This window comes from Helicoverpa zea, chromosome 25 (assembly GCF_022581195.2).
Source record: "Helicoverpa zea isolate HzStark_Cry1AcR chromosome 25, ilHelZeax1.1, whole genome shotgun sequence".
Taxonomy (NCBI): domain Eukaryota; kingdom Metazoa; phylum Arthropoda; class Insecta; order Lepidoptera; family Noctuidae; genus Helicoverpa; species Helicoverpa zea.
Window position 1 is genome coordinate 2,373,842 of NC_061476.1, and position 26,670 is coordinate 2,400,511.

At 33.1% G+C, this 26,670-nt stretch overlaps 1 protein-coding gene across 10 annotated transcripts in view; it reads right to left on the minus strand.

Moving 5' to 3' along the window:
• Positions 1-219: 219 nt before the first annotated feature.
• The window catches only part of LOC124642671 (zinc finger protein 135-like), a 109,286-nt gene continuing 82,835 nt past the window's right edge, over positions 220-26,670 (minus strand). For 9 of the 10 annotated variants that reach the window (XM_047181260.1, XM_047181261.1, XM_047181265.1 and 6 more), the window contains 4 exons: positions 9,018-9,202; positions 8,342-8,507; positions 7,017-7,238; positions 220-6,289 (listed from right to left, as the gene is read on the minus strand). In XM_047181260.1, coding sequence (XP_047037216.1) covers positions 5,280-6,289; positions 7,017-7,238; positions 8,342-8,507; positions 9,018-9,202 — 1,583 coding nt within the window. In that variant the 3' untranslated portion in view covers positions 220-5,279. The remainder of the gene's footprint in view (positions 6,290-7,016; positions 7,239-8,341; positions 8,508-9,017; positions 9,203-26,670) is intronic. The other variant, XM_047181266.1, reaches the window with a different exon arrangement.

Here is a 26,670-nt window from a genome sequence, read left to right on the forward strand (position 1 = left end):
ATCGCTGGAGATTAATTTGTTTTTCGGAACCATTATTATTATCCAAAAGTTAATACAGGAATTTTCAACGAAACTAGTTCTGCTACTCGACAAAAGATGGTGTTAGCGGTCTTTGAAACCTTTACACTATGGTACTAAATTGCTGAACTAAACTGCTTCTAACTTCTACCCCTAAGACATATCAAAAGTGAAAGGGTTATTTATAAAGAAAAACGCACCTATGAATCATCCTTTTTATTTTTTAAAATAATTATAGCTAACCGTTTCGGCAATTATAGTCACTATTCTCAATTGAATGACACAGTAAGCATTTTCCGTTGTTAAAATTATACTTTTTCACAATAAAATTAATGGGTTAATTAAATTTGTTCAATAAAATGTAATAACTAAAAAAATATTGCTTAACATAACAACGCTAAACTTAACTATAAATTACATAGCAGTTCTTATTTTGACTAAATATCGAGTACAAAAAAATAATAACTTTTATAAAAAATATAATATTTAATAAACACATCGAGTAAATCTAAAATAATTACTTAAAAACATGGCATCGTTTTATATTAATAATTTTTAATAATAATTAAACTTAAGATTATAGGGTATAACTCTATACACGAGAAATAATCGTAAAAATAAAATAAAAATTACAAAATAATTAAACAAAAAAAATGATCTGTCGTGAACCCTCGTTACTTAAGAGAGTTAATAAGAAATATCCAACAGGTATGTTTATTCGCCTAAACACCGATTAGGTACAGTAATATCGTCACATCACATTTCTAAAATTTATTTACAATTTTGTTTAATTTTTACTTCTTTAAATTTAAATACAGCATGCCAAACACGAATTTTGACTTCTACCTAATCTGTAAAGATTTTTATTCTAACGTCTAAACATTTTTGAATTTTACAATTTATACGCCGAAATATAATATTGTAATATTTTTTTACAATATTTGATTTATACAAGTTTCCATTTTTATTTTTTACAATTTACGGTTTCCAAAAACGTACAACAATTTTTGATCAATCACGACATTTTTGAGGATACAAAAGATAAGACTAGAATTACACCAATTGGGTAAAGTTTTGCGAAAACAGAGTTAACGATTTTTAACAAAAACGTTGTAACAACGCAAATGCCGTATGTGACATTACAGAGGCTAGGCATACAATAAAATAGACAAAAAATGAATGCGCTGTCAGCGGCATTGACAAAATACCCTTCGATTCAAATACCCAATTTATTTTTCAGTTTTTAGTTTTTGAAATTTTATTTTTGTAATTTTGTTTTCGGAGAAAAATTAAAATTTTCACTTTCGTAAAAATGGATACTACAAAAGTTGATGATTGCATTATTATTTTTTTCTTAAAAGTACGTTTATAAATGGATACGACGCAGAACGGGATGTAATAAGTTCCCGCAAAAAACACCAATAATAAATTCCATTATCTATGACATTTAAGTACGTTTAAGTACACGGATATTTTTTTTTGTATTTATTTGTTTTTTTATTCGTTGTTTACTACGTCATAATATAAAGTAAGCATTTGACCGCTTAATTTATATTATATTTTCAACCATTTATAAGCAAAGACTTTTGAGTAATTATTTATAAATGGTATCCCGGTATTACATTACATTAATTATACTAACTTACGATACATTAAGATATACGACTACTATGTGAGTTAAATTGAAAACCTGGCTATCCTGACTACACTTAATTATATGATTAATGATGTATATTTAGCTAAATATGTAGTAAAACAAGCTGACATACAAACACGTAAACGAACAAGCGATAAATTAAATAACTTGTAACAGTCAATGAGGATGTTTAAGTCAAATCAACAGCAATTCATTGTTTAAAAACTTAACAATTTCAGAAAAATATTATCAACTGCTAAACTATTCTGGATTTATATTTTTGCAATTTTTTCTTTTAAACAATGTTTGCATCCTATTGGCTTCTTAAAATAATATGATGCTTTTTTATTTCTGTAGGTAATTTTAGTGTGGGTCAGAATTTTTTATATTTCAAAATATCAAAGTAGCAGTTGTTAATATTTTTCCTCTAACTTTGAAATAAAAAATGTAATGTAATCGCTAGTTGTAGGTCGCGATTCGATGTTCAGATGAAAGAACAATTTTATTTGTAAGTGAGTACTCATATTGTCACTTTTTTACTGTTCTAATATGAACAAACCAACCATCCCAACTTTATAGGACAGTAAAAAAGTGACACAAAAAACGTTCGTCAACGATTTTTCTAGTAACAAAACAATTAAATAACACAATATTGTAACTTTAAACATTAATTAATAGCCAATTAATCTAGGCGTCGTATCCATAAAAACTGACAGCGCATTTTAAAAATTGAGATTCATGCAGACTAAGTACTGCATGTGAAATGACATCAACTGAATCCAGTAGGTACTATTGATACTAAAAAACAGTCAAAAATATTACAAATGTGCACAAATGTAATATTATTTGACTCCGTATCGGCGATCCGTACATCGCCTTTACTGTTAATTAGGCTTTATATTTAATGTACACTGCTTAACTACGGATTTTTTTCTCATAAAATAAATGTAGAAAAACATTTTCACCTTTTTTCCGTATAACATTAAAAAAATTCACCTTCGAAAACTTAAAAGTAACCTCTGACAACTCGCAGACACGATCTGTTATAACTATTCCATTTCGATGATCACAGAAAATACGTTTATTTCCACATTTTTGCGCGCCGTATTATACCTAAACACTATTTTTTTCATTTTATTTTCGTATCTTAATCAAAAATTCTTATAATTAAATTTTACCATCTCGAAAATACAACTTGAATATGTTTTTTTTACAAATATTTTTACAATGAAATACGGCGCGCAAAAATATGAACCACGATGCGACATGAACACTTTCTTGGAAACGTAACTTTTGATCTAAAAATCTAATGTTAGGATTCACGATCCGTGCTTTTTTATTTTTGTACAACTCGTCACCTCCCGAGTCAAGTTCCCTAACATGATGGTTCATTAATTATAACTTTAAAAATACCAAACGTTCATAAATTTTTCCTTCTACTAAGACCTAAATTTAAAACAATACCTTTTATACAATATTCATAGGAACTTCTTTTGTTGTTATATTAATTTATTTATATATTAAATTTATGAGGACATTTTTACACATAAATAGCGATCCGTTCACTTGGAATTTTACTGCGATTATCATATCATTTTTGGTTTGTATCAGTCAAAATGGTTTCACGTCCAATATAATTGAATTTTTACTCACGTTTCCTAGAAAACATATTATGTATACGGTATTGGTAACCATTCGCGTCTCGATGTTACTTGCCTGTCCGTTCCAAAACAATAAATAAATCTTTGCCGAAAAGTTGTGTATTTCATTAACGAAATAAAGAATTAAGAAAATTATTTCGAAATAAAAACATCTTTCTTCCACAAAAATAAGAACACGATACGGAAATAAACAATGATTTTTGGGCTATTGCATTGATTTTTTTTCCTATTTACATTGATATAACGCATCAGAGAGAACACTTGGATATAGTGCACCACTGGACGAGTATACCAATATTAATTCAAGAATGAAACAATGACGTACATTAAAATCAGCTTATTTTTACCCTACCTATGTTACGATTATACGTATTAATACAACTTGTATGAACGAAATAAAGTGCATTCATTTGGTTCACATAAATTGTCCCTTATATAATACATGTTGATAATATTAAAAAGAATTAATATTCGGCAACACTTGACATTCTCTTAAATTTGGGATTGCAAAAAATCCCCCATATTTTTTATGTAAAACAGGGGGATATTTTACAATCGTGAACTATAAATCTATTGCGGCAACTGTATGCATTATTAAGTTTATTGTTTAATGATTGTATAATTGCAAAATGCAACTATTAATCATTTAAAAATGATTTCTGGGCTATTGCTGTTTAATTATGCTTGTTTGAAAAATAAAAATAAATGTATTAAGTATTTGGGCTGTGTGAACATCCGTGATGAAAAGAATGTCTTGTGTTTCTGTTTGTCTACTCAAGGTAATTGTCGTCCAAAGTTCTAGTAGTTGTTAGTTTTATGTAACTTTGACGCTTAGTCCAATTGTGATCAATTGTCCTGTTGACTGTAAGTTCAGTGAAAAATCGCTATTTTTTATTTATCAATTACAATTCCATTTTGATTTATTTACATACAAAAGATAAGTAACGGCAGTCTTCTGAAAAAATAATGAATATTTTTTATATATATACCTACACAACTATACAAATCATTTTGTAAATAATTGTTTTCCAGTTAAAATAATAATCGTATAATGTTAAAATAAACTGTTATTTTTTAATTTATAAAACAAAAGCATCAACATTTGCGTAAAGTGCTACGGTATTTACATAATTATTATCTAATATGGCATTTAAAAATAAAATACGCCAAGAAATAAGAAATTTTGAAAATGATAATAAAGTAAAAATAAAATTTATTTTTGTTAAATAGAATTATTTTGTGCGTTCAAAACGTGACTAGCATAAGACGTGTTATTGCGTGAAAAGATAAATAAAAATAATTATTAAAATTGAATAATTAATATTAAAATATCCTATGGAAACATAATGCAACTAATTATATTGCAATAAACCGTCGCTAAATGCGATAAAACGTGCTTAAACCTGTTTGGCACATCCAAAAGTTTGTACTAAGCTAAGAAATTCACTGCTCTGTGGTAAAGCTAATAAAAATAAATATATATTTCTAATAAAAACACTCAATAATAACCAAACAAATAATAGAAGATTGCACTGTAATATTATTTGTCGTAACTCTACATCTAATTACTTGTTCGGGCGAGTTTTTGTTCCATTTTGTTCATTCATTCAACTATTTTAGGTACTTTTTATTTTATATACAGTAAAATTTGTTTCCGCTAAAAGTTTCCCTATTTACAACAGTTAGTTCTATCTAAATTAATGTTATTACTTTTTTTTGTATACTTTTGTATACTTTTGCCGGCTAAAATTAAACATAAAAACACTTTAGAGTCCAAAACTAACTCGGTAAAATAATAGATTGTTACGAATTACCAATCAGAGGCGATTTCATTCGAACTCCGGCTAAAATAATTTTTCGTCGAAAAAATACAAAAGTCCCCCTTTTATAATTTTTACTAGGATTTACGAGCTAAATTACACCTACTGCGTCGAAATCGCATCGGATTAGTAATAGCTAAATTTTCATGGCTGAGGGTTTTGCTGGAGGTGGACAGCTTGCTGAGCAGCCTGCTGGGCGGCCTGAGCGGCCTGCGCGGCTTGGATGTGCTGCTGCTGGACGGCCTGCTGTGCGGCCTGTTGCGCGGCCTGCTGAGCCGCTTGTTGTGCAGCCTGGGCAGCTTGCTGGGCCACCTGCTGCGCAGCCTGTTGGGCAGCTTGCTGAGCCGCTGCTTGTTGAGCAGCGACAGCCTGCTGGGCAGCTTGCTGAGCAGCCTGTTGAGCCGCCTGTTGCACCGGTGAAGGCAGGTTAAAACCCAACATCCTGGGATCATGCAATCTCAAAGCCTGTTCTAGTCGCTGCTCTTGTGCGATTCTGAAAGCTTCTACTAATTCCGGTGATATTTGTCCACTAGCGTCGTTTGGCGGTTGTGGAGGAAAGCCTCCGTTGTGTCTTAAAGGACTTGCAGCCTCGTTGCCGTGAGCCGCTGCGGCTTGGGAGACAGCCAGTCGTAATGCCTCAGCCTGACTCCGTAGAAGGGCCTCAGCTTGTTGGATTCTCAATGCTGCTTCCGAAGGTGCTGGTGGAGTTTCCGCAGGTGGTTGAGCCGGGGGTGGCTCTCTGGCCAGTTGCTGCCTCATCGCGGATACCAGGTTGGCAGCAGCTACCTGCACGGCACTAGCACCTTCGCCTGGCTGGGCCATCATGTTGGCGGCGGCCGCGGCAATCGCGGCTACTCTCTCATCTCCGTATGCTTGGTGTCCATTATTAGCTGATCTGAGTAGGTCCGTGAGTTTGTTGACTGCTGCCCCTGCTTCGGAACCGGCAGAGGAAGACAGTCGTCCATTCGAGGAAGAGTCTGAGTGCGCTGGGGAGGGTGGCGCGAGGTTCAAGAGGCCCGATCCTCCGGCCGATGCCGAGACGGCGGCGATGATGTCTCTCTCTCGTCTCTCGGCAGCCGCTCGGGAGAGCACGTATTGCGCGGCGAACTGATGTTTAGGTTCCATTCTCATGTGTTCCATATGGGAGAGGAGACCTGAAATATTAGTCATTAAATGAGCATCGATATTGCAAATTTTATTAATGTCAGATTAAGTCTTTTGTTACGTAAAGATTGCAAAAAAGCAATAGGATATGAAAACACATTGTTTGGTTAATAAATTCATAACTAGCTTTTGCCTGCGGCTTCACGGCATCTATGATAAATGTCCTTCGGGAACGAGATTCGATTCCGGTTCAAAAACATTTTATGCTTTAGTCTGTGTGGTGATTTATCTCTGCGTCAAGATTTAACAACTAGAGCCCAGCCGTTATCGACAAGGTGTTTGCATATTTGACTGATATCGACTGAAGTCAATTTTAGACAAATATGCAGTAAATACCTATGGAATAATAATTAACGGAGTACTTTATTACAATGCTTATTTATACAGATAACGACTGCTAAGAAACAACTCCATTTTAACTGCATCGAAGTACTAGATAGACTAATGTGTGTCCATTTTGAAATGTTCAGAGATTATCAATAAGAGACTATTACTTTACTCAATAGTATCTTATATGGCAGTCGTTAAGCCAATTGCAGATTAGAATAGATCCAAATATTCTCACACAGGTGGAACATAAAAAACAACCTTTATATCCTTTTTATTATTGGTTGGGTTTTTCTTTCATCTCAAGCAGAGAAGAACTATAAAATCTTTTTTGATTGGCAATAATAGTTTCGATATTTTGGACCTATCCTATTATGATTCACCACTTACCACTTTCATGCGTAAACACAGCTTGGCAGACGGAACACGGCCACATTCGGAGTCCACTGGTGAGCTGGGTCTCTGGGTGACAGGCCAGGTGCTTCCTCAGCGAACCTTCGTTGACATAGTGCTTCCCGCAGACAGGACACGGGTGGTTCGCCGTCCGTCGCTTCGCTATGTAAGGGTCAACAGGTTTAGCTTGCGCCGGGTATGGTGACGTAGCCGGAGGGCCTAGTCACCAGGATAGGGTAGGTTAGTGGGTTAGAGGAGGAAAAAAAGAAAAAAAAACAGGTTAGTTCCATTGTTAGTTTCATTTTTTTGATGACGGTACCTTGTTGTTGCTATCAGCAATCGGGATCGATTTTAATATAATAATAAATAATCATTTTTGATTAATAATAGGTTTTATTTTAGATTGTTATGAAAATAATCATAACAATTATCAAAGGGGATTCTACAACAACAAAATGCCGTCAAAACACTTAAAATAACATTCATCTAACCGAACTCAAAACGCGAAAATAAATGGAGCTTAAATAAATCAATAAGTAGAACCAAAACAGAAACCAATTAACTGAACATTGGATGCCAACGAAACGGAATTGACGATAGAAAACGAGGAAAACGCTGCCATTAGATACATAAACAAAACATGTTATGATAATATAGACTGAACGCCATCCGAAGAATTTGTACTTCCAGGGACAAGCAAGAAATGTTTGCAAAACATACTACCCTCAGAATGATGCTAAAACAATAACATCTAGTCCCCGGACCGCGTTCAGCGCTTATTTATTAAGTTAACGTTTGAGATTTATGGAAACGATACGTTTTTGTTTTACCGTTGATATTGAAACCAACACCCCTCATGGCTTTGTGCCAGCTGGAAGCTTTTATAACGTTAAACATAATGTTAGATAAGTACAACTTATCGCCCTGTTACGATGACCAGTTACAAACTTCCAGTGACATAACTTACATGCTAACATATCTCTCCTATTGCTACGTATCACGAATTTTTATTACGTTATTAGAATAAAATGATTTTAACAATGCCATTATTAAAATAAAATCATTCACATTTATATATTAATTTTGAAAATACGTGAGCAAATAAAAGAGATATTTAAACCTAACTTAAAAACTAAACCCAAACAAATTGAAAAAAGAATACCAATGACATTCCATTTTCAAATGGGAACAGAACGCCGTTTTAGGTATTCTAATTTCGAGAGAATTCAAAAAAGGAACTTCTTCGACGTTTGTATCGAGCAGAGTTCTTTTTTCAAACGGACCAATCCTTCGAATATTGAACGAAACGCTGTGAAACTTACTCGCAACGCCGGATGCATTGGGGTCCTTGTGTGTATTCTTCATGTGTTCTACTAGGGCTTCGCCCCCGAACACTACTTTGTGGCATATTGGGCATGGAGTGGCGGTGGCGCCACCTATCATGAGTGCCGCGTGTTGCTGCAAAACACCAAGGTGCAGCTGAAGCTCCTGTTCCACCGGCGGTGGCGATGCGGGCATAGCAGTTCAAAGATTAGGACACATTCATAATAAAAACACAGAATAACAACAAAAACATACAGTCCAGAGGGAATTTTGAAAATAATATTCAGCCAAAACGTACAATTTTGTATTCAAGAAACTAAAATTTTAATTGCCAATTTCGTTGTTACATTTTAATTTTGAAAATTAAAATAAAAATTCTGACATTAATAAAATGAAAAACAAGTTTCGTGATTTTTGAGAAACTTGTATAAAATTGAAAAATAAAGTAACTAATATGGAAAAACTTTCAGAAATTCTCCAAAATATTTTCATAAAGTCATTGACCTACGAGTAGTACACAATAGCTTATTTTTAGAAGTACAATAGTATCTTAGCAATTATTACGTAATTATTCGATTATATATCATTAATCAAAACTTAAATAAACTACTTAAAAAATCTAATCAATTATTACACAAATGGACTGTTTTTTTTAATTAAAATAGAGATACTGACCTTTGCAGTGTGCGTTCTCAAACTGCTCTCAGTCGCGAATCCTTTGCCACAAATATTACAATGAAAGGGTCGGTTCTTTGCCCTTTCGACCTGGGCATCATGGTTCCTCAGATGCTGTTGAAGATTCGACAGCTGGATGAAGGCTCTACCACAATCAGGTAGGTGACATTTGTAAGGGCGCTCCCCTGAAAAGAAAGCTACATTTCAGTTTTTGTTGAACTTGCGTCTTTTTTTTTCAGAATTTTTAGTGAAAGGATCAATTTAGACGATATTTGGTAACTACGGAATTGTGTAGTATGAAAGGGTATAGCTTAATTCTTTGCCATTCTTTCGCAGTAGTTGTTGGTAGAGTTCATTTATAGAACACGACATAATGTCATATCTGAGTAATAGTTAACAACACAATATATCTGACCTTAATAACTAACTAGAACGCTGTTTTAAACTTCTAATCAAAAAGATTTGAACCATATGCTCGTATTAAAGTTAAACCAAACATTAAAATTAGAACAATCGACGTTCGAAAATCGAACACTAACGGTAATCTTACACAACGGAACCGCAAACCAGTTCGAAATTCGAAACAATCTCAGGCAGCGAGGGCACGTTTGTTAAAAAGCCGAAAAATCACGACCGCGACCTAACCCAACGCGAAAGAAACCGAACGTGGCGTTCCATTTTTAAAATAAGACCATAATAAAACGAACGCATACTTTTAGCCTGTACTGCAAGCAAATGCATAGGTCGTTGAACGCACGCACACAGGCGCATTACCCACACACAGGCGCGTGTATGTACGGAGTCCTGCGCTTTGGTAGTGTATGTGAATTTTGCATGTCTGGGAAGAATGCGTGCATATTATACGCGTGAGGGACTAAGATTATTGTAGAATTATTTCCTAGATGCAACCAGATAGATATGTATGTGTATCTAGTGTAGGCTGTAACGGTTCGATCGCCATATTTATTGCCAGTAAATTTTATAAGTGTGTATGTTTTATTAGTTAGAGCTGATAAAAGTGATTTAAATATCGACTTGTCTGTTTTATGGGCTGTGTTTGGTGATTGCACTGTCCTTGGCGGTGATATAAAAATTAATTGGTTGGCGTAATTGTAATGTAGAGTTAATTTAGAGTTAGATTGATTTAACAATAATTTATTATCATCCAATATTATGGTATTCTGTTTTAAAATATAAAATTATATTTTTTCATTTTTATTTCCTTGTTTTATAATTCATTTATCTTAATTTTGAACAAATATAAAATGAAGTGAAATAAGTAAATAAAATTGCTTAGGTCAATAAAGTAAGTTAGATTTTTGCCGTTACACAAATAAAAGTGAATGTCTGAAAACGAGGTCTTGCCAGTATTCCGGGAATAAAACCTTGCCTAACATAGGTGGGGTCAATAATCACTGATGCGTCACGGTTATTCTACACTCTTAAGTGGTGATTACTGTGAATTGGTGATTATGATCCAATTTCTATGCTGTGGGAATGTTTTTGTATGAATTACTGACTAGGTACTCTACTTTTTTTTTAAGGCTAAGAGATTGTCATTTCAATTTAGTTTTCAATGCACCAGGAATCGGGGATATACTTAGGTAACTTAACTGACTATGATTAGTTCCAAATACCCGTAACATCAAAATTGAATTGATCCTTCCTAATTCCATAATAATAAGACAAGCAGTTTAATATTTAAAAAATAGGTTATATTTTTTAACGTTTTTTATTTTTATACTTAATATTTAAAAATGTAACTTATATGTTTAAAAATAAATAAATAAAAAGACAAGCAGTTTAATATAACGCAGACTAGATAAAACAAACATGTGATTATGTTATATTTATAAAGGAATAATAACCCTAAAGTGTAGATTATTATAAGGATTACATTATAATAATTACCGATGGTTCTTCGATTACATCAATGGGTAATAAACTGTGCTTTAAACGGTGCTTTATAGTTTTTCATTCGGCTAATAGCAAACATCTATAAAAGTTTATAATGCGTTTTTAAATAGATTGTCTCTGGTTTTATGTCAATTTATTTAATGATCCAGTGTTGTAATAATAAGAACCGATGCAAAGAAATAAATAAAATTGATTAATCTTTATGAAAGTAACGCAAAAGTAAAATAATAAGTTGACCGTTTTTAAAAAGTTAAGTTCTGTTATAGTGTTATCTGTAATATAGGTATTTTAATGGTTGAAAAAACTGCTACTCTTTATGTCGCGGTTATACAACATTTTGTTTCAAAACTACAAACTCCCACGATTAACTATTCGATATCAAAACACAAGACACTTCGAAATTTCACATACTCATTCTTCAATTATAATTCACTTACAATCAAAATCATAACTAACAAACGACCCATTACCGTAATAGATTCTTCAAACAAAAAAACACAAACGTACCATAGATTAATCTTGTCTATGGTCAATATGTCTTCCGGGTTCGCTGTTCCCTATACTATTGTGGCTTAGCCGCCATTTTTCAACGTATACTTGTGCAACCTACGCGTGTACCGACCAGTGTAAGTTAAACCTCTTGAATGATGAGAATAAGTTATCTCAGAGGTCTTGATATACTGGTGGTGTACGGTATAGCTATTTTTGTTATTTCACTATGAATAAATGGAAGGGAAAGGCGCTTACCTTAGCACAGTTTGGCCGATGTGCGATGGTAAAGGATGGTATCTTTTAGATCGTGAACGGATTTATAGTTTAGTAATTTGATGGGAATTAGAGTTTATGATTTTTTGACGCTTTGGATATTAAAAATATATGTATATTGATTCTAAAAAAACTAAACTAAAAAGAAAAAAACACAATAAATAAAATACATGGATGCTAAAATTGATACCCATCGCTTATTTTTCAAACGCTAAGCGATTTAACAGTAGGTAGGTACAGTAGTAAAAAATACCGTATTTTCATAAAAGACAACATCTGTAAGCAGTTCAAAATATCAATAGAGTAATAGAGTAATAAATAAGACCATTATTAGAATTCCTGTTAGAATTTCTTAATTAATACGTTCTAAGAAGAAAAAAAACACATACCAAAAAAGGAACAAACAAAATGGTACTCAAACAACCACCTAATTAGAGACTTAAAAACATTTCCTTGGCTCGGAATCCAGGTATTACAAAGCCTAGGCTAGACCCAGGTATCCTGAAACCTACGCCTTCGATTTACATACAAAAGTAACTCCCAGCCACCTTTGACTCGAATGCGTAGGCATTATACATTCTTACGTTAGACATTTAGCATGCCTAGGTCGGCTTTTTGAGATAGCATAATTTAGCGAGATAAAACAATATTATTGTCATATTTATGATTTAAGTTAATGTTGGTTTTGATTCTTGGTAGACTGACCACTGAGTAAATAAGTGCCTAGGCAGAGTTATGCATGATGGTTGGTTAGAAGTTGGATAAAATATGTACTTAGTACAGCTTCAGTAAAATAACTTTGCCGCTCTGAAGATAGTCGTATGATTCTTCACACATACATAGTGTTTTGATCCTTTATTTTCACCGTTGCATAATCATTAGTAGCCAACTTCGGCCAAGAAAATGTGGCGAGAAGCATGCATAAAAACATCCATTTAAAAAATCATAGACAAACACTAAGTACTCATTTTACTTCATAATGGCAAAGGAATTCTGTAACGCAGCTAAGAGTTGCAACACAACAATTATTGTAGGTCTGCTAATAAAGTGCATAAGCAAAACACAAAAAATAAAAATAACTGAAAAAACTGTGCATTTATAAAACTAAAAATAAGAAAAATAATTATCTAGATTTAAAATTATAATGATTAAAATCTACGTGTCTCACGAGACGTGACTTAAGCGAATTTAATTTAATTTTGTTCTTTAAAAATAACTTAGCGTTTAATGTTTTAAAAGATTAAAAAATGTTGAGAGATAAAAAACTTTGGTTCATGGCATTTTTAATGTCCTTTTTTGAAGGCGGTTAAACCTTGGAAGTACTTAAATGGAAAAACAAATTATGACATTATACTTCATTAAGTTTTCAAAGTATGATGGCGGGCACGTTTTCTGTATTATTTACCTTTAGAAGGTATTTTATTTATAGATAGGTTTACTAAATTCTCTGCTTGTTTCAATCGGGTATCAGCCTGAATAATATCAAAACACTATATTTTTGTCTTATCAGTTATTATAGTTATTAGTTGGTCTGTGATTTCATTCAAAGTCCACAAAAAGTTAAAAAAACTTCTTTACGGGAGAATTGTGAATACTCCTCTTTTTTCGAAGTCGATTAAAAGTATTGGTATAATAGTAACTGAAACACATACTCGCTGATTCTAAGCAAAAATAACTGATCTACTTCAACTATTCCTCATAATAATAAAAAACGTACTAGCTTATGTTTTCTAATATCATTAGTAAACCAATTACGACATACTTTGGTAAAGGAACAGGCATTTGACATTATTACAGCGGCCATCTTTAAAAAGGACATTAAAAAACAAACTGACGACAAGACATATTAATATGATATGTCATGATCTGTCATCTGACAACACACACACACATGTAAGACTTGTAGACACACATAGAAATGGTAATGTTGCTGTTGTAGGCTAGAGAAAATATATGGACTTTTTGATAAAGTACTAGGATACATAACCGAAAACAACGATATACGCTAGTTTTTCTTTTCTGGAATCCGTTATTTAAATCAGTTTTTTTTAATAGGTACTTAGTGTCTTATCAATGACTTCATTTGCAACACTCCTTCGATATAATCAATACATCTCTATTTTTTGTGAAAGAACCTAAAATTTTAATTACTTATTGACTCCAGCGTAGCTCAACATTCACCAGACTAGTATCATATCGAAAAAGCCAATTTTACAAAATACCTGCAACATACCCACACACACAAACACATCTACGTTTACATAGATATGGCGGTGGATTCGAAAATTAAAATTAAACATATCTCGTTGCGCGTCGATTTTAAAACACGTCGGCCGGCCGGCGCGTGCGCGATGCACAATTTATTTTTGAATTTGGAACGCAGACTTCTCGCCGTTTTATACTGCAAGCGAATTATTTGAGTTTTTGATGTCGAGATTGACATTTTTTATGTTATTTTCGTTCATTTTTTTATTTTATTTTTTTGTGTTTGTATATGGAAATTGGTATTGGAGTTCTGTAACAATATTCGTCCTTTTTGATAGGTAGGAATATGATAATAACAATTCGTGTTGTTACACAACTATTTACTGTTATGATAGAGTTTACGAGTGACTATCTATGATAGTATTACCAAGTCATGCATTTTATACCTGTTTACTATACTTTTATATTACACAGTGGCTTTTTGGAAAAACAACTAATGTCCATAAAATAACATTAAAAAATAGGAATAAAACTAAAAAACATATAAACTAACTAAACCACAAACTGTATGAAACTTAACCCGTCTGCGGGACATTGCGTAATACAACTTAAACGTCTATAACTTCATAAACGTCCAATTTACTGTAACTGTCAGTTATGAAATATTTTTAATATCCTACTAAAGATTAACTGGAGATTAAAGTATCTTAACTACATTATTATAAACGCTAAAATAAGTCTGTCTTTACAATCAACTTTCACTGTAAAACTACTAAACCGATTATGATTAAATTCGGTACGGAGACAGCTAAACCTCTTCAGAAGTTTGTAGGATACTTTAATGTCACATAGTTTGCGCAAAAAGCAAGTAAAACCGCATAAAACAGCTAGTATGTACGTAATATGACAGTAAAAGTATCGCCTACGCTTGTCTGCAAGTTAATTACGCGCTTGCAAATAACTATCCGTTTTAAATAATCTATATTATCTTTAAACTATAGTTAACTTGCTACTTCCCTCTGTTTTACTTAACTTCATAAACTTAACCTTTCCTTAGTCAGACTAACGGCCAGTTTCTTCATCAAAAGTAAAAGTTAAAGTAATGTCTAAAGTAAAAGTAACGGTCAAATTCGTTTTTTCAAGGCTAAAGTGACAGCAAAACTAATAGAAAAATTGAATTTGACCGTTACTTTTACTTTAGACATTACTTTGACTTTTACTTTGGCTTTATCTTTTGATGAAGAAACTGGCTGTAAATCTGCTGAGACTCTTTTTGGTCTGATCGATATAAATAGTTGCATTCCTTTTCATATTTGTACAAGCTTTCATCAGCGGTTTCACCGGCGTTAGAGAACTACTTCGCGCACCTGGATAAAAGAAACCTTCTTCAATAAACGGGTCATCAAATACTGAAAGAATTTTTCAAATCGGACTAGTAGTTTTTGAGATTAACGCGTTCAAACAAACAAACTTTACAGCTCTATAATATAATATCAGTGACTATACCTAACTAACGTTTTAAATCAATAAACTAACACAACTAACAGCCAGTTTCTTCATCAAAAGTTAAAGCCAAAGTAAAATTCAAAGTAATGTCTAAAGTAAAAGTAACGGTCAAATTCAATTTTTCTATTGGTTTTGCTGTCACTTTAGCCTTGAAAAAACGTATTTGACCGTTACTCTTACTTTAGACATTACTTTAACTTTAACTTTTGATGAAAAAACTGGCCGTAAGTAGTATAATTTCAAAGAGTTTTACAGTAAAATTACAGGTACATTAGTAACACTAGTGATTCAAGTATAATTTGCACTGCAAAGCTGCATTGAATGCAGTGAAAATGACCCGATGTAAGCCATGCACTGCCGAATGTGTAATTTGTAGAACAAGTGCCGATCGATTCGACGTTCTTATAGGAACGTTTTTTTAAATGGGAATTATTCTAGTAAGAAAGGTTAATGGGTGCTTTTGGTAACAGTTAGAAAGGGTTTAGAATATGAAGTGTTACTGTAGGTTATACAGAAGAGTATAAAGGTGTAACTGTTAATAGATGAGGAGGGAAAATGTTACGAAATTTCGTGTAGTAAGAAGTAAAAAATAACCCCAAAATACTGCAGTCATTATACCACGCTATATCGAACATTTTACACCCAACGAACAACGTACTATGCGCACTATTTGTATGTATGTTTGTGAATTTATACAACATTAATCATTGCTATTGGAAATTTAAATTATTGGGCCTCGAATTTGCGTGCACACATGGTGGTGCAACCTCCCCCCGCCCCGCCCGCTGGGGTGGGGGCGAAGTATTCGAGGGTGGGGGTCACGCACTCCCTCCCAACTATCGCCACCCTGGCCCCCAACTATTTCGGGGTGGCCAGTGGGCATAAAAAAAAAAATAATAGTATTCCACCTGCGTCCGCCGGGCGGAATTCGTATTGACGTGCTGTTAAATATGGATATCGGCCGCCATTTTGTTTTATGCTGATAATTTTGGCAGCGGATTTTACATTTAAACTGGCTGCATTGTACCGAATTTAATGTTTTATATTGTATTTCGTGTTTCTATATATACATGTTGTGCTAATAAGGTATTGTGTTTAAGCTGTAATTTAGAGCTGAAATCGTTCGATAGATGGGCTGGTTACGCGAATTAGGTAATAAATCTGTGGGCTATTGAATCCGCGTTAGGTAACAGTAATCGTTATTCAAATAAAACTCCGTTTGAACAACAAAAGTCATGCTAATAATTCGGAAAGAACATCAATATGCAAAATTCGACGAATTGCTACCGAGTTGTAACTTTTAATTGTAATCGATTCAAGAAAAAACAGACTGTTCAAAGTATTTCTTAAGTTGGTAAAAGTAATAAAAAGTGCTTGTCGAGGGTTGAGAGAACGATGCAAAGTTTCTTACCGAGAGGAATCCTTTTTTATCTTGTCGGTTTTTTTAATTTTCACCGCGGCGCTATCTCGCGAATGCTTCAGTGGTCAAATAAAAACTTAAGGAGTTTTCAAGGAATAGCAAAAGCTGTGGAGAGTTCAGGTGAAAAAGTATTCAACATTTCTTTTGTTTTTAGTTTTTATTTGTATTTGTTTAATAAAGTATTAGTTAGTTCAAACATAAATAATATAGACACTAATTGCAGCGTTAGAATTAATCAATAATATTCCTGAAATATTATTTAATTTCAGGATAATATTAATTGTATATATACCTGTATATTTTCATCGTTTAAATTTTATAACTATAGAAACGACCGATACCTAAAAATAAGTTTTAATTTGAGGAAAATATCTTATTTACGACTAAAATTGCAATTACTATTGTTAATAATATTTCGCTGCTAGGTACAAAAAATGTGGTTAATTGGACTCATTTGTATGTATGTAATATAAAACTGTGAATCATTCTATACTTATTAATATATAGGTGTATTTAATAATAATTGTCGACTTCGTACAAGTGCATAATTCCAAACTCGTAATAGTAAAGACTGATGTCCTAAACTATTTACTTAGTACAGAATCCCATTTCACAGTGCAAAATCAAGTTAAAAATATAAGATACAAAAGTAAAAAAAAAAAACAGAGAAAACCATCTCCATAAAAACTAATTCTAAAAAGAAAAACTCGAAAGATAAAATTTCTTAACCCTCTCCACGCCACTCTAAATCTAAAGCAGTCAAGTTAAGAAAGATAGCCAGGCAACTCCTGAAAAGGGTACACGTTTCAGCGACGAGTAAAAAGATTCAACCGAAGGAGCGGGTTAAGCGAAAAAAGCAAAAAAAGCAAACGTTTTGCGCTCGGGAAAAATGCAAAAAGAACAAAAACTATAGTTGGCAAGTTTTCCTCAAGTTGCCGTAGTCTCCTAGGGCTGCTAACGAGTTTCCTGTGTGTATTTTATCTTAATGTTTTGTAGTAATTAATGTTTTTTTCTTAATCTAGGTTAATGTTTGTTTTAACTTTAGGTTTAAGCGTAACTATCTGTTAAGGTATATGAAACAGGAAATAAGGACGCCGTTAAAATTTAAGTACGAAAAGAGACGGTACAGTTTTCTGATATACCTAGTATAAACTTGTAGTTTCATTATAGCATGAAGGTATCTTCTAAAGCTAAATGTATATTATTACGAAATATGACTTTAAAGCACTCGCATATTGAATTGTATGCCTTAATGCAGTTCCTATAACAACAGCGAGACACCATTCAATATTTCTAAAGACAAAAAACAAAAGACAGATCTCATTTCCCCGATCAACTGCCAACCCTGTCACTAACTAAGATCGTGTGAATAGTAAGAGGTTGGCCCGGGCATCAGTCCCTGGCGGCAATTATTTTTATTCGCCCCCCACCTCCCCGTTGAGACATCGGACATTTTCCACTAAAAAAAATGTCCCCAACTTCGGGACAATTTAAAAATTCATCTGCAGTCGCAGTGTTGAATCCGATTTTAATGTCGATTTAAAGTTCGTAGTTTGAATTTTTTTTATTTTATTTTTATTGGAGTAGATGTGAAATGAATGAGCGTGGATTTTATTTTTAGTTGCGAATCGATTTTGTGGAAATGGCGACTGCGGTGATACAAAGTTGAATGTTGAACATACCTACTTAGTTTGCATTAGTGGACGATTTATTTGGACCAGAGCTTTTTATGTTAGGGTGAAAAATATTGTGTACCTATTCGTGAACTATTGTCTACTATACTAAGTAAAAAATTACCGTAACTATTACTGAATATTTTCATAAAGTCTCCACAATTTTAAGCTAGTTCAAAATTTTAACTAAATAAAACTTGACCGTTATTAACAAACTAAGTAAAAACAAAACAATACGTACAGTATAAAAATCTTCCGTTTCGAATTAACCCTTTGAGGCATTTTTTGTCTTTGTCTATTGTCCCTAAAACTTAACCCTTCGATTACCTGTTGTTCGTAACATGGACAGAGGGGCCGTGTGTCAATCTGCATTATTTTTTGTACACCGTTAATTATTATTTTAACGTTTACAAACGAGCTGTTTTTATTAATATCATGTGATTTGTTCGTGCTTATTAATTTGACTTTTTATTAATTTATTTAGTCACTTATAAAAAAATAGTATGACTTTTAGTAAGTTTTATAAAATATAAGTGAAATCGTTAGAAGATTTAAACATAAGCTTACGAAACAGATTCTTTACCTACATATACCTATAGTAGAAGTTTGCGGAGCTAGACTGAAATTGTGTAAGGCTAAAACTCGTAGGCGAAAAGGTATTCACAGACTTTAAGCCTAATCCGTTATGACCGCACTAGGATTCAGACAACAATATAACTATTATTACAATTCTCCATTCAATCGCAAATAGATAATAGACCAACGAGACATATATCAATCCTTTGTTAATTATAAAAATAATAATCGCTATTATTTTTCGAAAGGGTTGTGACCATCATTGTTCTTCGTGTAGACAAAAATACCAGTGGACGATGACCCCAAAAAATGGCCGCAGCTGCCCAAGCCATAATAGTCGTTTGTTAGCCAATATCGCCAAAATAATAGTACGGCCACTATTATTATGCTAATAAAAGGCGCAAGGCTATTATTTTGTTCACAGGTACGGAAAGAATATCTTCCGGGACGTTTTAGACCCCATTGTGTCCGAATGTTTGTCGTTGCAGTTGCAGGGTTAGTTTTTTGTACTAATTTTTATTATTGACCGTCTCTTCCGTGTCTAATTTTGATGAATTATAAACCATATGGTAGTGAACGGGTTATGTTTTGAGTTGCATTCGGTTTTGATATTATTATTGCTTTTAAAATATTTGGTCTTGTACTTAATTAGCGATACCACATACTCAGTAGCAAATAACTCACTTAAAATTAATTACTTTGCATTTACATATTATGCTAAAGATCGATAATAATTTAATAATTAATGTAAGACTCCATGTAAAGAAGATACCTACAAAAAATATTCCGACTGTACCTAACCCTTAAATGCAAACGTGATTCAAAATCCTCTCTCTAAATCGAGCAATTAATCACGACGATTCAAAAATAGGTTTTCCAATTAAGATGCACCGCATCATTCTTAACACATTCGTTCGATTGTTCCAAAATTGAATTCTAATCACCGTTCCTCGCACAATGGACCCGCCACGCCCCCACGGTGCCAAAAAATAGGGAAAATGGAGAAAATTTTCCTTTCTCTTATAAAATCGGTTCGATTCTTGAAAGGAGGCGAGCAATTAACTCGAGTATCTTTTGAGTTTAAATTAAGTGAAAAAAAAAAAATGGGGGATGAACGATTTCTTGAAAACGTCTGGGTTATTCTGAGATCTATTGATTTCGTTAATAGTGTGTGTGTGTAATTAGATTTGCCTTTATTTTTGCTACCCTTTTATAAAATATATTTCTTTGAGGAAGTGATACGTATAGATACAACATACCATTTTAAGAGCGTGTGAATGGGGTTTCAGAAATAATTTCAGCGCAAAGATAGTTGCAACTGCGCTTTTTCGCTAACAGCATCGCCACCACCAATAAATTATAACAAAATATAAGATAAATATCAATAAAACGTACAAACAAGCTAACCCTACCGCTGCAAAGGTCGCGAATGCCCGCACGCAACAAAATCCAAGCTCGAGCTCGTTATACATCTACATATTTTTGCTAAACAAAACCAGTTTTAGCCGGTAACGTGCGGTATTGCACAGCGTGTACCGTTACTTCGCATCTGGTGATGCAACTTTTGATGCCTATAATAACATAATAGTGCACTTATCTTTGGATACATATCCAGGTAATGTGTGCGTGATAGCTAAATTTGTATAAGCAAAAAAAAAAAACGGCATATCAGTAACTTTACTACTGCAACTGTAAATCAGTGAATTATTTCATTAATGTATCAACAAATAAAATGCAAATATCAGCACTGGTGTTCTAATTAATGAAAGTAGACAAATTCCTTTTAAAGGAAGCCGTGAGTAAAATAACTATTTTACAATACTTCCTTTCAACGTCAAATAATAAATAAACAAAAGACTACAAAAATTAGCATGTCTCAACAATTAATTGCGAAACGCATTATCCATTGTCTTTCTAGAGTAAGTAATTAAATTAAAAAAAATTAAGAGCAACACGCAATCCTATTCTTTAGCTAATTAAAGAAGGAAGAATGAAAGAAACGGCTAAGTAGCAAGTTGGGAGTGTAAAAAAAAACAAAAGGTCTCCAAAGTCTCCATAGGGATTTGAATTTCGAACGAGAGAGTTTGCGTGTTCGCGTCAGTTCGCGGCGTTCCATTTTTGAATTTTTATTTTTTCGCTAATTGTGTCACGATTTGCTTTTGTTTTTCGTTTCTTTGTATTCTACTGTCGCTTTTGTAGGGTTAAGATATGATTTAGATTATAAAGCTTAGTCACAGGCAGTTCAGTTGAATGTTGACTCAAAATTATTACGATTTAACCGTTTGATGAAGAATGCAAAGTAATGTGACAACAATACAATTTAGCTACATAAATACAGCAACATTCTCATATAATACCACACATAAATAGCAATCAACTTCAATCGAAGTTATTTAACCCTAAAAACACAAATAACACTTTCGATACCAAAGAAAAAAAATACTAATCACCAGACTTCCGTGACCCTATCCGATTTTTTCGATGTTTTTAATCGAAATAACCATAAAACTAATATCATAAATCGATTTAAGGTTCCGGCGGACATCTGTTGTTCTTATGCAGTCATAAAGTGATCTTGGGATACCGGAATAAGGCCATCAGTAATTCAGTATTGCTAGTGATTTTTAAAGGGATTTTTTAACGTTTTTCGGTAACATGTGGGATCAACAGATGTTGTGCGTCGAAATCTCGGAGTCAACGGACTGATCGATAAAGACTGTTATAAGTATTTCTTCTGGTTCTTGATAGGTTTTTTTTGAGGTACCGGAGAAAGTTTTCGTGTAAACGGTTACGAATACTTACTGCATTGGATCTTTAATATTTTTTCTTTTTTCTACCTTAAATTGCGAAAATTATAAAAGTGATTGAAATTAAAATATGTTGTAGGTATATTTCACATTTTACTTTTTGTCAACAATACAAGTTGTACATAATGTCCACTGCCATAAAGGTAGTTAAAATTAAGTTCCTATTAGAAATATTTTTGAAAAATTCTACATCAAGATATATTATTTAGTATAAATCTGCGTGCAAACTATTATTGCGTAGCTATTTCAAAATGTCTCCTCTCGTTAAAAAACAAGTGCTACATACAGTTCACACAAGAGAATAAAGTTTTGTTTAACAAAACGTATGTTTAGTAAGGAAACCTGTTTTTCTGTAACTATATTGTTCCTTAGTGTCTATTCATTATGCGATGGTAATTGTCATGTTAAAATTGCCTTCTTTGTTTTACAAATTGTGTCCTCGATGTCTTAGAGTGGAGGAAAAAAATGTTTTTAGCTCACGAGAGTTGTTTAAAATAGAATAAATGTTCATATTTTCTTTTTATTTTTAGAAATAAAAATGCTCTTTTTTAGTTTAGTTTTAATTTTAGCGTAGTAACAATTGACCGTGTGCATGTTAGGGTTAACAATTTTTTTTTTCACTAAAATTATTTTTTAATTCTTTAATCTGTATCAAAACAAAAATAGTTTCTATGGATAATATACAGTTTCACACATCATCTTAAAAAAAATCTTGAACATTTCGCACCCTAAAACAATTTTTACTTACCTACCCTACCATATGGCTGAACAAAAGATGAACAGTAACAATCCCAAGGAGTTAAAACACAAAAAAGGTTATAATTAATAACAGTCGTAATTATTCTTTGTAAGATTAATTGAACCTTATTTGTTTTTTTCACTATTGTTTTTTTTTAGACTGTGATTAGACTTCTTTTGTTTCTTTATGCTTCGCCAAAGGTATTGTTTTGGTATATTTTGACGAGATGTTATGGAAATAGACGCTTACGCTTACATTGGTAAATCATATTAGAGAGTTTCGTAATGTTTTTTCCTTGTTCAGACCTTGAATTTCACTTCATTTTGGGATGTGAACTATATTTCATATAAGGTAAACTTTATTTGTTTTGCATGTATGACTAATTCAAAAGTAAATGAATTGTTCAAAAATTATCTACCTACTCAGTTTTTGTCCAATACAAAGGTTACAAATATTTCTCCCGTTCCAAACGTCCCGCACAGTGGGCCTAATTAAAAAAACTCCAGACAATTAAAAGAGGGTGCGACACTAAGTCCGATTTAATAACCAATCGAGACCGACACCTAGAGAAAGTAGCAAAAAATTCAAAGAAGAATTTCTTCCCCAATATAATTTCGTAATCGCCGGACCGTACGTCCGGTTCCGGCAAAAAACTGAGATACGACCTTCGGGAGCCTCTTGTCAGAATTCGTGTAGTGTGGATAAGATAGGCGGGACAATTAGACGTTTTATTGACAAGATAAAAAAAGATGAACCTTTTATTAAAAATATTTTTATTTTGGGCTATTTTTTAACAAAACACATATTTTTCATTTCCAAAGAAGTAAAACCACTGCTAAGCATTCATTTCAAGCTGTACATTTTTTTCTTAAAAAAAAAAACAAGAAAAATCTGATTCTAAAAAAAATCTAAATTAAAAAAAAATAAATAAAACGAGGCACATCCACTCAATTCAAATCGGCGATATGACGTCAATATTTACCCGGGTAAAAGAAGGTGGCAAAAAATAAATTAGGCAAAAGCTCATTTCGGCTGAAAAATCTTTCGGGCGACATCTGGGGCCCGAGGGGTTGGTAGGGAGGGGATGTGATTTCTTTCCCATTACTATTTGAACACTTAAGTGGTAATGGCGGACTGCGCACCGTTGAGTAGGTACTCAGATGCACAGGGTTAGAAATTGGCATTGATGTGGGCGTGATTTTGATTGAGTGAGTTTTTTTTTTGCGGTTTGTGTGTGTGTGTTTTTTTTTTAATATTTTTGAATGTGTTTATAATTATATTCCAATCTTTAAGGGCAGTATAATTTTGATTAGATTAGTTAATTATTTACTTGCTTGAAGTCGTTGTGTCCAGTGTTTTTAAGAACTTGTTTCAATTATGTTTAAGCATCATCATCATGTTTAAACACTGTTATAAAAACTTAACTTTTAACGGAACTTTTAACGGAATTTCAACCCAAAAAAGGGTTGACGTCAAAAACTACAGAATATTCGTCCCTATCCAACAAAAATCTCTCAGCGAAGGGTTAGGTGTACTTCAAATTAATAGAAAGATAACTTTGGTGGTTTCTTTTATTTTATAAAAAAGCAAGGGTTTCAACCTTTGGTTTACTTTATATTATGGACTTTGTGAACTTTAACCTTTCTGCTAAACATCTGAACATTATTTTTAGATAGCCACGCCGTTCGAAGTATGGCGCATAATTAAACTTTAATAACGAAGGAAAAAATAAATTGTATAGAAATATAACGTGTTTATGATAGATTAACTATCAACTGTTTGACGTAATAAAGTTTATATTTATGAAACTCAGAAGACACAGTTTGCCACGACTCAGTAGGTAGTTCTAAACTCAAAAAACCCAATCAATTAAACATCTTCAAAAAAATAAATTGAAACGTTAAAAAATGGCTCAAACATCTATATAGGAAAAAAGAAAAATACGGAAAAACAAACGGAATACTGAATGGGAGGCGACGGGCGCTAATTTGGACGCAAACATTTTGTGAAAATCAAATAAAAGCCGATCACGCGAAACAACCTTTTTTCCATCTCGGTTTCTGCAAATAGACTACAGTTTTTTACACTTTGAACGATCTTGATACTTGATTATTTGTATTTGAGTAGATATTTGTTCGATGTTTACACTCTGCTAAGGTTATACTTAAATGAAAGATGTATGTAGGTATGGATGTTTGCTCCGGTTTCACACTAAAGCTACTGATTCAATTTTGATGACTCTTGACAGTAGGTAATAGCGTAAAAATCAGAATAACATAGACTTTTAATCTGGGTGCATGAAGTTCCGTTAACAGTCAGAGCTATATTTTTCACATGACAGCACAGCCTTTTTTACGTTATTTCATATACACACGTAGCCTTTATTCCTAAATAACTAGATATATGATGATGATGATGTCCTCCTAGCCGATTATCGGCTACGGCGGCTGTTCTCATGTAAAGAGATTAGCCAACTACGCAGGACATATTAAAGTGCACGAGCATTTGCGCAGACACAGGTGCACTCACTATTCCTTCACTCTCATAACCCGATGGGACGGCAATCCGACACGACCGGTAAGAGATCAGGCGCAGGACCGACATTTACGTGCTCTCCGATGCACGGGTTTATCAATCACCAGCTTCCAGGCTCCGGGCTGCTTTGTGAAAGTCTTCTAAAACCCACAAAGCGATTTCGGCCCGACTCGGGAATCGAACCCGAGACCTCGTGCTCAGCAGCCGCACTTGCGACAGCTAGACCAACGACACTAGATATATAACAGAGTATCATGGAAATAAAATACCTATTGTAACTAGCATTACATATTTTAAACATATAGGGCCTTACTACAAAAACTTTAAACCCTGTTTTACACTTGTCTAATAAAATTTTGGCTGCAAAATGAACCATATGTCAACGTCATAATTTGACATTTTTTTAGACAAGGCATAAACTGACGTTTAAAAGTTTTTGTGGTAAGACGGATATAGTGTCCATAATATGTAACACAAACGCCTTAAAATCACTATAATTACCCAAGTAGGTATTTTCCAAAAATAAAACACAAGTATCAAGACTAATATTCCCACTACACCCTGCCCTCTTTTTCTGAAGGGTAGCACAAAGACGCGGTGGAAAATGAAAAAAAGCGACAGAAAAAAAGATAACTGAATCCCCGAAGTTGAACCAATCATGGAAATTACGTCGTTTTCTATTGGACGATTCTGTTTTGTAATATTCTTTTTAACAAAAAAAGTATTTCTATTTGTTTTTCGACCGATTAGCTGGAATTTGTAGGTTGTTTGTTTGTTTTTTCGTGAAGAAATGTTTAAATAAGTATGATGTTGTAATGGAAATGTTTTTGAATAGGCTTTTCTTATAATATTTGGGTGGTTTTCCAAGATTTTGTTACTATAAGATTGTGTCTTAATGTTTTTATGTGATGGAAATTTTAGTTTATGGAAATGTAGCGGCTACTATGCCTACAATAATAATTTTCAAATATTTGCTAACATATTTGCAACAACCGCTAATGAATAATGTGCCTTAGTTAGTTATTAAATCATAGCTAAACCATATCTTATGATTCCCTCAAAATTTATAACTCTATTTAAAATCATTTATTTAAAACTGCAACCTTTCGAACTGAAAATGGCAGACAGCCAAAATATACCCCATATTAATATTACATTATTTAACACTAAAATACCACATAATATAAACCACCCTTCCCCAGTGGGACTAGGATTTCTTTAACGCGGACAAATTTTTCCATTAATATTTTTTCACAGAAATGATAAGATGGATTACGTGGTTGAATTAACGGTTATTCCCAAAGGTACCAAGTTCAACATCCCCTTTCTTGTGGTTATTTTTAGGGTACAAAATGACGTAAGTTTTAAAAGCGATCGTGCGAGAAAATGGCCGACATCAACGTCAGAATTGAATTATATTTTGCTGTATGTTTTAGTAAAAGACTTTATAATTAATTTTATTTCTACCACGTAATTAAATGTGTCCAATGGGATCTTAGCTATTGTAATC